Here is a 14797-nt window from a genome sequence, read left to right as displayed (position 1 = left end):
AAAACGAACTATATTTAATTTGTTTTGTGCAGTATGTACTCATTCATAATTATTAACATATATATTTATATAAATAAATAAATATCTCAAATTTACATTCACAATTTTTTCCTGCAAATTTACAGTGGATGGATTATGCGTGTTTTGATGGTACTGGTTTGTGATAGTAATTTTGTACGTTTGGTTCAAAAAAGGAATGTTTTTTTATTTCCTTTGAAATTTGTAAAACAAGTATTTCTATATTTAATTGTAAAGAAAATAAATTCAAGGTAATTATTCTCGTGAAATTATTATTCTTAAATTAATCTTTAAAAAGCTATTTGAATATTCCTTAAATATTTACTTTTAAAAATATATATACATGAATAAAAATAAAAAAAATATTTTTCCCCCTTGAATCATCACTAGCGCTCCCCTATAAAATAATATAACTGTCTTATTCAATATTATTATCTCTTGATACACTTATTAAATTTTAAATATATTATAATAGCTATGAATTTATCTTATTCAATAATATTTATATTGCAGTAATTATAATTTTATAGTTATTATTTTAATTATAACAATTATAATTTTATAATTGCTAGAATATAAATGTTATTAAATAAGATAAGTTCATATACGAGTTTGATATCCTGCGCGAACGAAAAAACGCGACCCGTGCGCACACGATCCCGGCCGTTCATCGTGAAAAATCACTGTAGCTTCTCTGCGTCGTCGGCGTTCTCGCCGCTGCCGCTCCCCCGTCCGGCCACCGCCGCCCACCGGACCGGCGGCGATGGATGCGCAACTCACCGACGCCGGACTGGTGGCCGGAATCGACCAACAGCTACTGTTGGCCGACCGGCCGAATCACTGCCGAAGACCGGCCGCGGTTGACGCGCCCGGCGCCAGCGTGTCGACCGCAGCCGGTCTCCGGCCGTGATTCGGTCTGAATCGACCAACAACGTCTGTTGGCCGAAAAATTTTTCGGCCGACAGTGGCCGTTGGGCACTGTCCTGTTTCCGGCCGGATTCGGCCGTAATCCGGTCGGATGATGCCGGAATGTGCGCCGGCGAGTTGCGCATCCAACGGTCCGGGTCCGGTGGCCGGCGGTGATCGGATGGCGGCGCGACGGTGGCGGAAGTGGGCGGGGGTCGGCGGTCACGCACGGATCGCGTAGGGATAAGTCGCGCGGGATATCAAACCTTAGTTCATATAATATCATATGGCACAGTAGTTGCTATAACTAAGATAGTAGTTATGAAACCATGCAATTCTTAATTAATCTCTATTTGAATATTCCTTAACTATTCTTTTTTTTTTTTTGAGTCATCACATGAGCACTCCTTTCTTTTTTTTAATAAAAAAAAAGCATTCCACGTCGTTAGCCCTTGTAAAATAATACAACAATCCTTAAATACTTTGTTGGATATTATCTTTTGATATACGTATTAAATCTTCAACTAATCGGCTAGTTATATGAACAAGACAAACTCATATTATAGCAACTACAATTATAATGTAAATTTATCTTGTTCAATAATATTTACATTATAATAATTATGATTTCATAATTGTACTATAGTTAAACGACTACAATTTCATAATCGTTATAATATGAATATTATTAAACAAAATAAGTCTATAATATAATAATTATGAAATCGTAATTGTTATAATTACGATAGTACTTACGAAATTGTAGTTACTATATTATTATAATAGTTATAATTTTATAATTATTATAATATAAATTTATTCTATTCGTATAACTGATCAATTTAGAATTTAATATGTATCAAAAAATAATAATATCGAATAATATATTTAAAAATAATTATATTATTTTATAAAAAAAATTGATAGAGTGGAAGGTGCTCTTTTAATAAAAAAAAATTAAAAGATGAACGTCACTTTCTTAATTATAAAAAAATAAAAAAGCATCACTTTCATAATTATAAAAAGGGAAAACATACTCATTTGATTGTTATCTAAAATATATAATTTATGTGGTAATTTACCATCCTAATACTAATCATGTCCGTAAGGAGGTCCAAATATATAACTTGGACATTGAGTTAGGTAGATAGAAGGAATGGATCGGGGATTAATCGAATTGTGGCTGGCCTTCCAATTGGCCTAGAGAAGAAGCAAAAAGAAAAGTATATGAAAAATCACTGGGATCGGCGCATCGCTCCCTGCTTTCATAAATGCAGAACGTGCTTTCATAAATGCAGAACGTGGATGAGAGTTGAGATAGCTGTCAATAAACTGGCTGACGCAATGATAATGAATGCGGGAATCCTTTCCCTTTCCCACTTTCTCTCAACCGAGTGGCGGTGCGGGGCTCGAGGCACACCGCCACTTCGCATATTCCCCCCAAAACTTTCAACGAAAAATTGACATTATTATTATTATTATCATTATTCTTTGTGTAGAAAACGATCGCATGATCATGTTAAACTCATTGGTTTGCCTGGTCTGGTGCTGTACAACTCACCTCGCACTGTTTGGAATCCCAACATTCCCGGCAGCAGTAAAGGGCAAAGAAACAAGCCGCGCCACCCTCCGCCACTCTGTCTCTGTCCCCCATTCGCACTCACGTCCACTGACACCACTTCCAGACTCGCCTCATCATCCGCAGCAGCTGCAGCAGCGACTCCGGCGACTCCACCTCAAGAGCCAGTTAGAAATTGGCAGCAGGCATGCAAGCGGACAACTTCGAGTTGAGGGAGGTGGAATAAGAAGGCGCCACGGAAGGTTTGAGATCTGTCCTATGCAGTCGACATGGGCATGATGGTGCTCGCCTCCGCCGCCCCTCTCGGCCGCCACGATTCCTCGCTCTCGCCGTCCCTCGCGGAGCAGCAGCACGGCGTCGTCCCCCTCCTCGCTGCTGCTCCTGCGCGCCTCGTCGCCGACAGCGGCGATGGAGCCCGTGGCAAAACCTTCGGCGGCGTGCACCTCTGGCATCCGCCACAACCATCGCCCGACCGCAACCCTAATCTCCTTTTCCCCCAGGCTAATCGTAACCCTAGCCCTAATTTCACCCACTCGGGCTTGCCGACCGGAGTCAACGTGTGCGGGATCCTTGCCGACTACGGGACCGAGGCGGCGGCAGAAGGCGGAGGGCCGTCGTGCCATCGCTGCGGCGACAGCCGCGGTTACGAATTCTCGACCCACGTGAAGAAGAACACGTGGGTCCCGACGGCCGGCCGCCGGGAACCCTTCCTCGCAGCATCCTCCCAGAAGAAGCCTCGCCTCGCGGCTTCCTTGCCGGAGAACTACGCCTCCCACGCCCCCGAACACAACGCCGCTCCGTCCTGGAGCTCCGACACCACCGCATCCATCACCCACCAAGGTTCCTCTACATCAATATCTCCATTTCTTATCCCAAAAAAGAATAAATTTTTTTTATCAGAAAGGTTCCTCTACATCACATTTCAATCCGATTCTTCTGCCACGCAGATGCAGTCGTCAGAAACGGGCTGCCGCGGCAGGTGCGAGCGCCGGCTACGTTCCGGTGCGTGCGCGTGACGCCGGTCGACAGCGGCGAGATGGAGTACGCTTACCATGCGACGGTCAAGATCGGCGGGCGGGTCTTCAAAGGCATTCTCTACAGCAAAGGCGTCGACGGCGGCGGCAAGTCTGCGGTACGAGACATGTCCGACCTCCACCTCGGGAACCAAAACGGTGGCGCCTCGTCGTCCGGCCTCCTCGGCGGCACCAATTGCGGCAGTTAAATCAGTTGAAATCTCCATCAATTACCATCCATAGGTGAGTAGAGCACCTGATATCATGTTTGTAAAAGTCTGCTCCTTTCTTCATTTTGCTAGATCGTACTATTTTTTTTAATAATTAGATTGGTGAAGGTTCTTAGTCCTCTCGCCTTGTTATCAGCTTAGTGATCGCGTTCCATTTTAATTATGTTTCATTTCGCTCATGAATAATTGTCAAAAGATATAAAGTTGCTGTGAGAAATCATGTTCCTGCTGTTCTTTCTGAAGTGTGATCATTTGGTCTTCGTGTGATCCTTTGGTCATAATAGTTATTAGATAAATGTGTTTATACTAGCCAAAAATAGAGCTCATGATTGATTTTATTCTGTTCCTTGTTTTTCTTTAGATTTTCTTTTTCTTTCAAGATATAGGCACTGAGTTGATTGCTAAATATATTATGCTTTCAATTTTTATAATGATGATCATTCAATCTTGTCTTATTCTGTTAATGAAAGATAGTAATTAAGGTATCATTACCAAGGTAAGAAGTGAATGATAAAAATCAAAAAAATCTTAACATCATGCATCAAAAAATCAATACTTATACAAAGATAAATAATGCATCTCTATTAAATGATAAAATGCAAGAACATAAGATGACATCTAGGAATTGTCTGTAGAAATACACAGAGAATTGTTTCTCTCTCATGTTTTTTGTTTTTGGAGAATTGTTTTTTTTTTTGTAGGAACTTTTAGAGAATTATTTAAAATGTCTACAGTGCAGCATATTCATGTTTTTCTTAGCATTATCATGGGTTTGATGGCTTTGAACCCCTTTGATATGACTTTTAAAAGAAGAGGATTTCTTCTGCTTTATCTGCAGGTCACATCATATTTTTTTTATATAATTTTTTTTTGCTCGTATCCTTTCTTCTTGTCCAGCAATTTAATGTTGGCCAAAAAATGAAAAGGACGTTTCATTTTTTTTAATCGGCGTCTTCTTTTGTTTTTAATTAAGACAGCATCTCATCTCGTCCCATATCTTGCTCTTCCTCTTCCTGTATTTGATATTGTTGTTTTCTATCCTATATATTAAATACAATATTTGATATTATTATCTCTGGTCATAATATTAAATACAATAACAGACATATTTAATAATAAATATGTACGATAATAATTAGGAAATTGTAGTTATTCCGATAGAATTTATTTGTTTACTAATATAAATCTATTTTGTAACAGCTATGAAATAATTTCATAATTGTTACAATATAGATTTATGTTGTTCAATAATATTCACATTGTAATATATATGAATTGTAGCTGTTATAATTACCATAGTAGTTATAAAATCATAATAGTTGTTACAACATTATAAGAGTTACGGTTGTATAGTTGTTATAACGTGAATTTATCTTGTTTATACAACTCGTTGATAGGATTGGATGACAAGATAATAATATATAAATAGTATATTGAAGAATAAATGTATTTATAAGGGAGGATGCTCCTAATTGATCTCTTTAGTACACGGTCAGTTTCACGATCATCTATAATACTAATTGATCTCAAGTTATCATACTTCAGGATTATCTGCAATATCCTCCTGCGTCATGACCAACTGCAGTTTCTCGATTTATCTCTTTATAAATGATCGTGGGACTGATCGTGTGGGGCCGCTAAGTGGCGGATTCCACCTTTTGCAGAAGAAAATAACTGAATCAAAAATTGAATCAGAAAATCGAGAGAAAAGAGCTATATATCATGGAGGAGAGGATCATCATGTGAAAACTTGCCGACGAGTCGAGTTTTGTTACCTACCGGAGCTAAACTTGGTCGTCATCCAGCTTCACATGTTATTTGCAGGAGGAAGTTGGGCTCTCAACTGACGCACATTGTGCGCTTGTTACCAGACCATGACACGCGGTCAGGAGCTGTAACCATCCACCAAACCCTCCCAAAGCCTCCAAAACAGAGCTGTCTTTTTGAGCCTATAAATATTCACACGCACGCTCTCCCTGCACTTCACAGCTAGCTAGCCATGGCCGACTCCACAGCTCTCATTGTTCTCTCCCTCGCTCTGTGCCTCCTTCTCCCTCACGCCGCCCTCGCGCAGCTCGGCTTCGGTCAGCAGAGCTTAGGCGAGCCGTGGGTGTCCCAGCGCCACCTCGGCTACCGGAGCCAATGCCAGCTCGAGCGCCTCGCCGCCCTCGAGCCCACTCGCCGCGTGCCGTCCGAGGCTGGCTTCACTGAGTACTTCGACCAGTACGATGAGCAGTTCCAATGTGCCGGGGTGGCGGCCCAGCGTCGGACCATCCAACCCAAGGGCCTCCTGTTGCCTTCTTTCTCCAACGCCCCTACCTTGATCTACGTCGTCCAAGGCTCGTCCCTTGATCTTTCCTTTCCTACATCGCGCCCTTACGTAAATTAAGCGAAGCCTTAATATATGCATCGATCTTTCAGGAAGGGGTATCACGGGCACGGTAGTCCCTGGTTGTCCGGAGACATTCCAATCTCCGCGACAAGGCTTCGAGCAGCAATGGGAAGAGGAAGTTGCAGGCCAGAGCCAACAGTTCCGAGACGAGCACCAAAGGATACAATTCTTCCGTGAAGGTGATATCATTGCATTGCCTGCCGGCGTCGCACACTGGTGCTACAACAATGGCGAAGTCCCAGTTGTAACCATTACTGTTTCTGACCCCAGCAGCAATGCCAACCAACTCGATCGCCAACATCGGGTAACCAATTACTTGTTTCATCATACACATCAATATAATGTATATAGTAGCTTCGATCTAATCTGTATGAACAAATTCAGGAGTTTTTGTTGGCGGGTAGAGAGAAGCGATCACAGGAACAAAGTGCAGAAACAGAAGAGAGATTCCGACAGCATTTGGGGAAGAACCTCCTAAGCGGCTTTGAGCTTGAACTGCTTGCCGAAGCTCTTGGAGTCGATAAGCAAATGGTACGAAGAGTTCAAAGCCAAGAAGATAACAGAGGTGAAATCGTTCGCGTGGAGAGAGGGCTTCAGGTGTTGCAACCATCACGATGGGGTGCTGAACAAGAAGCACAGGAGCAAGAGTGGGAGGAAAGAGAACAAGCTCAAGAGTCGAGGGACTTTCCGTACCAATCCAATGGATTGGAGCAGGCTTACTGTGCTTTGAAGAACAAGCAAAACATTGGTAATCCAGTAAGGGCCGACTACTACAATCCACGAGCTGGAAGACTGACCACACTCAACAGTCAGAAACTCCCTATCCTCAGGTTCATCCAATTGAGCGCCGAAAAAGGAGTTCTCCGACAGGTACACATCATTCTGATCATTCAGTTCTATTTATCTGAAATTGAAGAAAAACAACACTACAACTTTGTTTCTCTGTGCAATCATGTAGAACGCCATAAATGCACCTCATTGGCTCATCAATGCTCATCGCATCATCTACGCGTTGAGAGGAAGCTGCCGCATGCAAGTTGTGGGTCACCGAGGTCGAACTGTGTTTGACGGCGAGCTCCGCCAGGGGCAGCTGCTGGTGGTTCCTCAGCACCATGTGGTGATCAAGAAAGCTCAAAGCGAGCAGTTCGAGTGGATCTCGTTCAATACTCACGAAAATGCTATAGCGAACCACGTCGTGGGGAAGACATCGTCTTTCCGTGGATTACCGATAGAGGTGCTCATGAACTCGTACAACATCTCGAGGGAGGAAGCCAGGAGGCTCAAATTCAATAGAGGGAATGAGATGTTCTTCTTTAGCCCGAGGTTGGAGAGGGAACAGCAGAGTAATGTGCTCAAAACTGTCACAGAAAACTAAAAGGGAGAGCGACTTGTATGAATAAAGCCTTGACCAGTCGATGTTCTACTTCCTACTCAAATAAATAAATTGTCGTCTGCGGCATTTTTACATATATTTTTTCAGCAAGTTACGAGATAGATTAATGCATTAATAATAATAATTAACATATCTGTGAACCAGATATAAGAATTAGCAGAATAATGTAATTAACTAGTATATATCACAATGACCAAGAAGGTGAGGCAGCAAGGGGAAGAAGAACTAGTTTGGGAGGGCGAGGGATTTGATCTCCAACCCTCGTTCACTTGCAGAGATCAAACTGATATGGCCACAGCAGGGTTCGCTGGTTTCTCTTGTTCCCAGCTTGAACTCGAAGCCGAAGTAGATGGAGCGTCGGAACAGATTGAGCTGGACGATGAGAGCTTCCTCCAACACTACTACTCCATGCTCGGCGGCAAGTTAGACTCGCCGAGCTCCACCAGGAAGCTGGGCCACAACGCCTACGAGCGAGATCGAAGAAAGAAGACCAACGACCTGTACTCCTCGCTTCGCAGTCTACTTCCCGAATCCAAACAAAATGTATGCAATTCCTTAATTTTCCTTTCCTGATTTTGAAGAATAAGGAACATGATCCTCGATCTTTTTATGTTTCTCCTTCATTGTGCAGAAGGAAAAGAAGGTAAGCATCCCAGTGACCATTTCGCAGGTGCTGAAGTACATACCGGAGCTGAAAGCAGAGGTGCAGCAGCTGTCTCGGAGAAAAGAAGAGATGCTACTGGTGTTGCGGAGGCGCGAAGAAGAAACCCATTGCGTTCAAAGTGTAGGCGGCTATCCCCTTGTTTCAGTTACCTGTCTCAGCAACAGGGAAATCATGGTGCAGTTGTGTTTACTGAGCCAAGATGCCATGATTTCCTTGTCTGGAATTCTGAGTGCTTTAGATGGAGAGGGGCTTCAGCTTCTGAATGCTTCAACTCACACCGCAGAGGACGGGAGGTGTTTCTGCAGCCTCCACCTGCAGGTGATTAATTAACTTTCCTCCACCTTCTTACTGCTAGTCTAGTGGTCTTGTGATTCATTGACATTGATGTGCGTTGTGAATTCGGACAGGCAAGGGAAGCTTTCAAAACTGACATCTTCGGTGACCATCTCATAAGACAGATAAAGCTGCAGGAGGCAAGAGCAGAATATTCCGGCGTTGCTCCGGTCTTCATGCATATGTAAATGCATGCATTAGTCGATGAGATATGATAGTTTTTTCTTGGGTGAAAATCTATATTGTATTGTCCATCTGTATGCATCAACCATAAATAATATTTACCAAAAACACTGTTGTCCTTTGCATTTATGTTCTAGCTAGAATTTTGCAAAAAATCCGAAAATTTTCATCCTGATTCATCAAATCCAATATGCATGAATAATGCAACTATTCTGTGTGAGGAGGAATGTATGCACATTTTCATCCTTTTCATTTGTTATTTTTCAAGGAAGAAGATATATAAACTCTCACACCATTTATATAAAGTCTTATTACTGATCACATTCCTTTATGATTTGTTACTCGCCTTGAGCTCCACTTGATCTTGTTTTGCTACACACCATGAGCTCCTCCTTTTGATGCACTAGTGTTTATCAGTGGACCTCCTCAAGGAGGATGACAATTGTAGTTTTGCAATGATACTCTCCTCAATGTGCAGATGCTCTAGTATTATTAGTACAATCACTCAAGCTGGCTTCGTATACAACTAATGGCTTATTTGGATGGGGTGAGAGAAAATTCATTAACGGAAGGGAAAGGGAAGGAAAGGAAATGTAAGCAAATCTTCCTTTTCATAGGTAAGGAAGGTGAAGACTTATCCTTCCTAATCCTTCCCTCACTTTTTCACAAATAAGATTTAAAGTTCCTCTCCCCTTATTTACCCTTCTTTTCCCTTCCCTCACCTCCTCCCAAACAAAACATAAGTGATTCACCATTAAGTTAAGACTAGATAAATTCGAATATTATACTGTTTTTATTAAACCTATATATATATATATATATATTGCAGAAGGTCAATATGTGCATCAAAGTCAGAATGAATGATGTTTGAGAAGCTCAAGTATTATAATTAATACAGTGGAAGTTCGTATTCAAATTAACCTATCCACGTACATTGGTATTCTGTTGCCCACTTGATCATATGGGAAGAGTGATAGATAAACAATGAAGGGTGGAGCACGCAACAGTGTTGCAGGGAGGAGTCCGGCAACGTTGCAGCGCATGGAGAGCTCGTTCCTTTGCGTGCTGATCATGCATGGGCATGTGGGCTACGTCGAGCACCGTTAAAGAATGATCACACCGTGGCAGGATAAAATTAAATTTATATATAAATTGAACAACGAGTTAATAAAAAGATTAAAATAATTTTCACCAAAATTTCTACAATAATATAAAAATAGTTTTAATTAAATTAGAAAATACAATTTTGGTCGTATATTAAAGTAGATTTGATAAAATTATTTAAAGCAAAATTGATGTATATAGTTTTTGATAAAACTATTTTACATTGTAATTTTGGCCTAAACTACTAAAATAATATTAAAATAAATAAAAAATATTTTTAAGATGAAAAAATTGTGGCAAATGCTCTTTTAATATTTTTTATTTTCAATTTTCAAAAGCACAATATTGATCTTAATTAGTTTTTCAATTTTTTTAATTATGTTTGAGGGCTGGAAATTTATTATTCAATGGATGAATTCAATGGTTCCCTTATTCATCTCAAATAAACAAGTTATCCATAATATTCATAAAAAATTATAGTTTATATATTCTTGATTTAAAAAATTTAAGAATGCAAACTGATATTTTTTTATCATAAGAAAATCTGAAAAACTCATTTGGTAATTAATTTGTCTTTAAAATCAAGTATATATAATGATAATTTTTAAAAATAGCCCAAGTATAAATTCAACTAAAAAATTAATTGTTATTTGAAAATATCATTAGTCGTATACACATGCTATTATTACATTACTTGTTATTAAAAAGATCTTCAAAAGCTTAATTAATTGCCCACAAATATGAAAAGTATAAAATCAATTCTACTTTACATATATAGATATAATTAGAATTATATGATGTTTGTATACGCCATCGATTTCAAATTTCAAAATGGCAACTAATTAATAAGGCAAGTGTTGTTGGTTGTGCACAGTTGTAGGCGACTGTAGGCAACTGTTCACGTTCCAGAATGGGGATGGGTCAAATCTCATGGAACTCGCTTTTGTTGACAATTCATCGTCAGCTTCTTCAAATTAGTCAGCTTCTTCAAATTAGCTTCAAGTGAGTCATCTCTTCGTGGTTGATTCTTGAAATGAATAACACGCATTATAGGGTTCACTAAAAGTTACCCCAGTGAGGCCCCTCCGATGCCTAAATCATCATTAGACCCTCAAATATAGTAATAGAATGGAAAAAATGAAGAATGGAGATAGTGTAGATGATGATGATAGTAGAGCCTACCATATGATACCCTTTAGAGCCTCTCTCCCCTTACCTTATATAAAGAGAGAAGTCTAAGGGGCATATCTCTTGAAGAGAAACTCAGCTTACCCTCGGGGCATAGCTGAATTGGTTATGATGGAGTAGATTTATAAAAGAGGGTAAGAGTTCGAATCTCGACAAAATCGAGATAATACCCTCCTCCGTCGTGACCAACTGCATGCAATTTCTCGATTTGCCTCCTCACAGATGGTCGTTGACCGACCGTGTGAGGACCGCTGGGGTGACGGATTTCACCTTTTGCAAAAGAAAAGTGTTGAAATAATTGTTGTGCCTCTTCACTTATCATGTCCCTTCGCTCGTCGTGTCCCTTTACATGTTAGGAGTTCGGGAAGTCAAAAAGTCGAGGAATCAATGACTCGACTTGGCTTGAGAGGTCAGCAGTTGGGCGATCGGGAACTTGACTGATCGGGATTCAGAAAGTTAGAAGATCATACCTTGTCACGCGACTCCCACGTTGACTAAACCCTGTCCTTACCACATGGCTCCTATGTTGACCGAGTCAAGGGCTTGCCACATGGACCCTTACCTTACCTCTACATCACAAGTAATTTCTTCAAGTCTAATTGAAGGAGAATGTAGTCCAACTGATTGGACAAGTGTACAATCAATGACTCCGAGATCGATCTTTGATGTCAAAGTCCATGTGGTCAAGACATTGAGAGAGGAAGAGATGAGCAAAGGAAGAGAGGAGCACGAGGGAGCAGTCGTTGATCACTATGAGTCACCTTCAAGTTGGCGACTCTGTCTCGAACAAAGAAAAATTTGTTGAAGGTGACTCTGTCCCGGATTAGACCCAACCAAGATTCAGAACCGACGATTCAAAACCTTAACCATCCAGACGATTAATGATTCACCAAGATTCAAGATTATTATATTAAAAAAATAAATTATAAATTTATAAAAAAAAACTTGTACTTATTTAAGTTGTCTACATATTTCATTAGAGTATAGAGAAATCAAAACCCACGCCCACGTAGTTCTCTTATCTTTTTTTTTATCTTTTTACCTTAAGAAGTAGCATCATTGCTACTCACTTTCGTTTTATATTTCCGTAATATTCATTCTTTCAATATCAAATTCTTCGACTTCGTCATATAAACCTTATATTCTTTTTTTGACTTTGGTCCAATCGTTGAGTAATATTGGGTTTCCAACGGCAGTCGGAAGACAAAGTTAATCATCATTCATCTAATATATTACTATCGGCATTGAACATCTATTCCACAACAACTATTGACACTGGACAAGTTACAATTTCTTTGGCAATCATGGAGGGATGAGAAAGTTTTTAGCATTCCATAACCACCACTTTAGATTATCAAAATCCGTTTTGCTATCTACTTCGTTAAAATCAAAAAAGTCATAAAATAATTCTTAAGTTCCTGTGTGGAACTTACAGGATCCTTGTGGTTCTTTTAATAAAAGTTGTGCTTTTATAAATTTTAAATTAATACTACTATTAATATTTTATGTTTCAAATATATTAATTTGTATTCCATATTTTATATTATATTCTTTATAAATATCATATAAATAATTTCTAATATTATATATAATATTATTAAAATTAAGAGAAAAAATCTTTAAATAGAATTAAAACATTGTAATACAAAACTAATATTTCTTATAAAACTTCTAATTTATATCTAGGATCTAAAGCAAATACAACTAAATAAATTTCAAAAATATGAAAAAAAATATTTATCTCATTTCATTTGCATTGCTAATACACAAAAAGATAAAATTCATTGATACTATGTTCATTTAAAACTAATACTACTCTATAAAATTTCACTAAACTAAATGAGAAGTAGGATAATAAAAATCAAAAAGTTATTCGGTTTCATCATTAAATATTTTTAAATTTTCACTAATACTACTACAAATATTGGTGTGAAAATAAATAGATATTAGTATTGTTCTGAGATCGTGGTTGGGCAAGTCAACGGAAGGCAACTGTTGAGGGACAGATACAAGAAGCTTCAATGATGAAGAAAATGTCTAGGATATCTGCAACACTCAATCAGAGATTAGAATGAGCGCCGAAGTTAAAACTAGGAGTTTGAATGTTGCCTCGCACCATTTCTTCTCCTCAATTACTGATAGTTGAACTTCTATGTGTAATCCTGTTTCATCTCCCAGTTGTTACTTCAATTCCATCAAGCGCACTCCTAATTCACCTTGTGAAAGGAAGATAGGGAGATGGGCCATCACATTGAATTGTCCATTTGTAATACCTTAAGCTTTTGTGATATGAGCTTACCCATCAAATCTTTAACAATGATTAAGATGATATGATGTTACAAAACCAACTGGTCCTGGATCGGCTATTAAGAATGAAAAGTATATAGATTCCTCAACAAAGCAATCAACAGAGTTTACTCAATCAAGAGAATTGTTGAATACTTACATCAAGTTCTATTTGCACATGGGCACTGTCCTGTGAAGCTACTGGCCCTCTGTAGCTTGCATTTCGCAATTTGATTCTATGATTGGCACCCTGATTTTCATTTGAATTAGCACAAATTGAGGTCTATGTGATAACTTATCATTTAATATTTCTGAAGAAGGGAATAGTTGCTCACCTTCCAGCTTCAACTCAATCTCCTATCCATTTCATAAGGTTCTGTCATGAAGAACTAAAAAAAAATGCAGAAAGAGAAAAGCAGTGAATAGGTGCGATGAAAAGCAGCAAAAAGAGGGCTGATAGCACTTGCCTGAAAAATAAGAGGGAGAGCTAAGCTGCTGTCGTTGGGAAGGGAAGGAGAAGAAAATGGCTGGTGATTGCTGGAGGGAAAAAAAAGCAGTACTTTGTGGAAGGGGATTAAGTTGCTGTTGTGGTTGCTGTGAATAGAAGGGAAGTCGTTGGAATCTGGATAGTGTGAAGAAAAGACAGCAAATTAAAGATGATGCTCTTGCTGCTAGCTAGGAAGAAAAGAACTGAAAAAAAAAAAAGAAGAAGAAGATAGGAAGGGGAAGAAGAGAGGACGATCGAGGGAGGAGCTGCAGAAAAAACTTCTGTTGCTGGTTCTGAGAGAAGAAATGCTGATGGCTGGCGTTGGAGGGGAAGAAAAAGAACAGCATCCAGAGCGTGGAAGAGGGCCGGCGCGTCAGGCGGTGAGAGAGACAATACGTAAGAAAAGTAGAGCTGGATTGATCAGTTTCGTTAAATAATTTAAATAGATTAAATTAAAATTTTATTAATTTATTTAAGATGGATTCAAAGGATCGATCTTGTTAGCTAGACTTAGCTGGATTTGAATTCTCATAAATTAAAAAAAATTATTTTTTAAAAAATATTTAAAATTAAAATAAAAAATTTAATACATTATTAATCTTACTAAATTAAAATTCTTTAAATTATAATTCAAATTTAAAAATTTTAATTTGATTGATTTAAATTATAATTTAAATTTAAAATTTTAATTTTTTATGATAGATTTATGGATTGACCCGTCTATTCACAATTCGTCTGAGGTTGGATTGTGTTGAAAATTTTTTAACTCATCGATTAGTGAGTCAGTCTGTTTTATTTTATAAAAAAAAAATGATAAATCCCAGTTAGCCTCATTGACTATTTCTAGGGTGACCGAGTTCCCACCGGCCACCAGGGTAAATCGAGAAGTGCACGCATCGACGACCCACCATTGGGCTCGCTCTGTTATCGAACCATGATGGACAACCATGCAGCATTTGATGATAATCCCAGGCTCCTCATTCGGGAAGCGCATGAATCCAGATGCCCAGCAGGTCTTTGG

General features: G+C 39.0%; 3 protein-coding genes across 4 annotated transcripts; all 3 read left to right on the top strand.

The window, feature by feature from the left end:
* The first annotated feature begins 2480 nt into the window (after window positions 1–2480).
* Window positions 2481–3980, top strand: LOC141832312 (protein LATERAL ROOT PRIMORDIUM 1-like). 2 transcript variants are annotated; one of them, XM_074719805.1, is made up of 2 exons: window positions 2481–3343; window positions 3457–3980. In XM_074719805.1, the coding sequence occupies exons 1-2, from the start codon at window positions 2773–2775 to the stop codon at window positions 3723–3725; spliced, it is 840 nt and encodes a 279-aa protein (XP_074575906.1). In that variant the 5' UTR covers window positions 2481–2772; the 3' UTR covers window positions 3726–3980. The 2 variants fall into 2 exon arrangements, with proteins under 2 accessions (XP_074575906.1, XP_074575905.1); XM_074719804.1 differs by having other exon boundaries at window positions 3451–3980.
* Window positions 3981–5745: 1765 nt separating this feature from the next.
* LOC141832105 (cocosin 1-like) lies at window positions 5746–7564 on the top strand. The gene is made up of 4 exons (XM_074719588.1): window positions 5746–6085; window positions 6168–6442; window positions 6523–7008; window positions 7097–7564. Exons 1-4 carry the CDS (start codon window positions 5746–5748, stop codon window positions 7511–7513), a joined length of 1518 nt encoding a protein of 505 aa, XP_074575689.1. The 3' UTR covers window positions 7514–7564.
* Window positions 7565–7819: 255 nt separating this feature from the next.
* Window positions 7820–8716, top strand: LOC141832685 (protein IRON-RELATED TRANSCRIPTION FACTOR 2-like). The gene is made up of 3 exons (XM_074720142.1): window positions 7820–8074; window positions 8163–8513; window positions 8603–8716. The coding sequence occupies exons 1-3, from the start codon at window positions 7820–7822 to the stop codon at window positions 8714–8716; spliced, it is 720 nt and encodes a 239-aa protein (XP_074576243.1).
* The last annotated feature ends 6081 nt before the right edge of the window (window positions 8717–14797 follow it).

This window comes from Curcuma longa, chromosome 7, assembly GCF_044706935.1.
Source record: "Curcuma longa cultivar G26 ecotype Majalengka, Jawa Barat chromosome 7, ITB_CL_G26_1.1, whole genome shotgun sequence".
In the NCBI taxonomy this organism is placed as follows: Eukaryota; Viridiplantae; Streptophyta; class Magnoliopsida; order Zingiberales; family Zingiberaceae; genus Curcuma; species Curcuma longa.
Note: the sequence above shows the minus strand (reverse complement) of the source record. Positions and strands in the feature narration are given on the sequence as shown.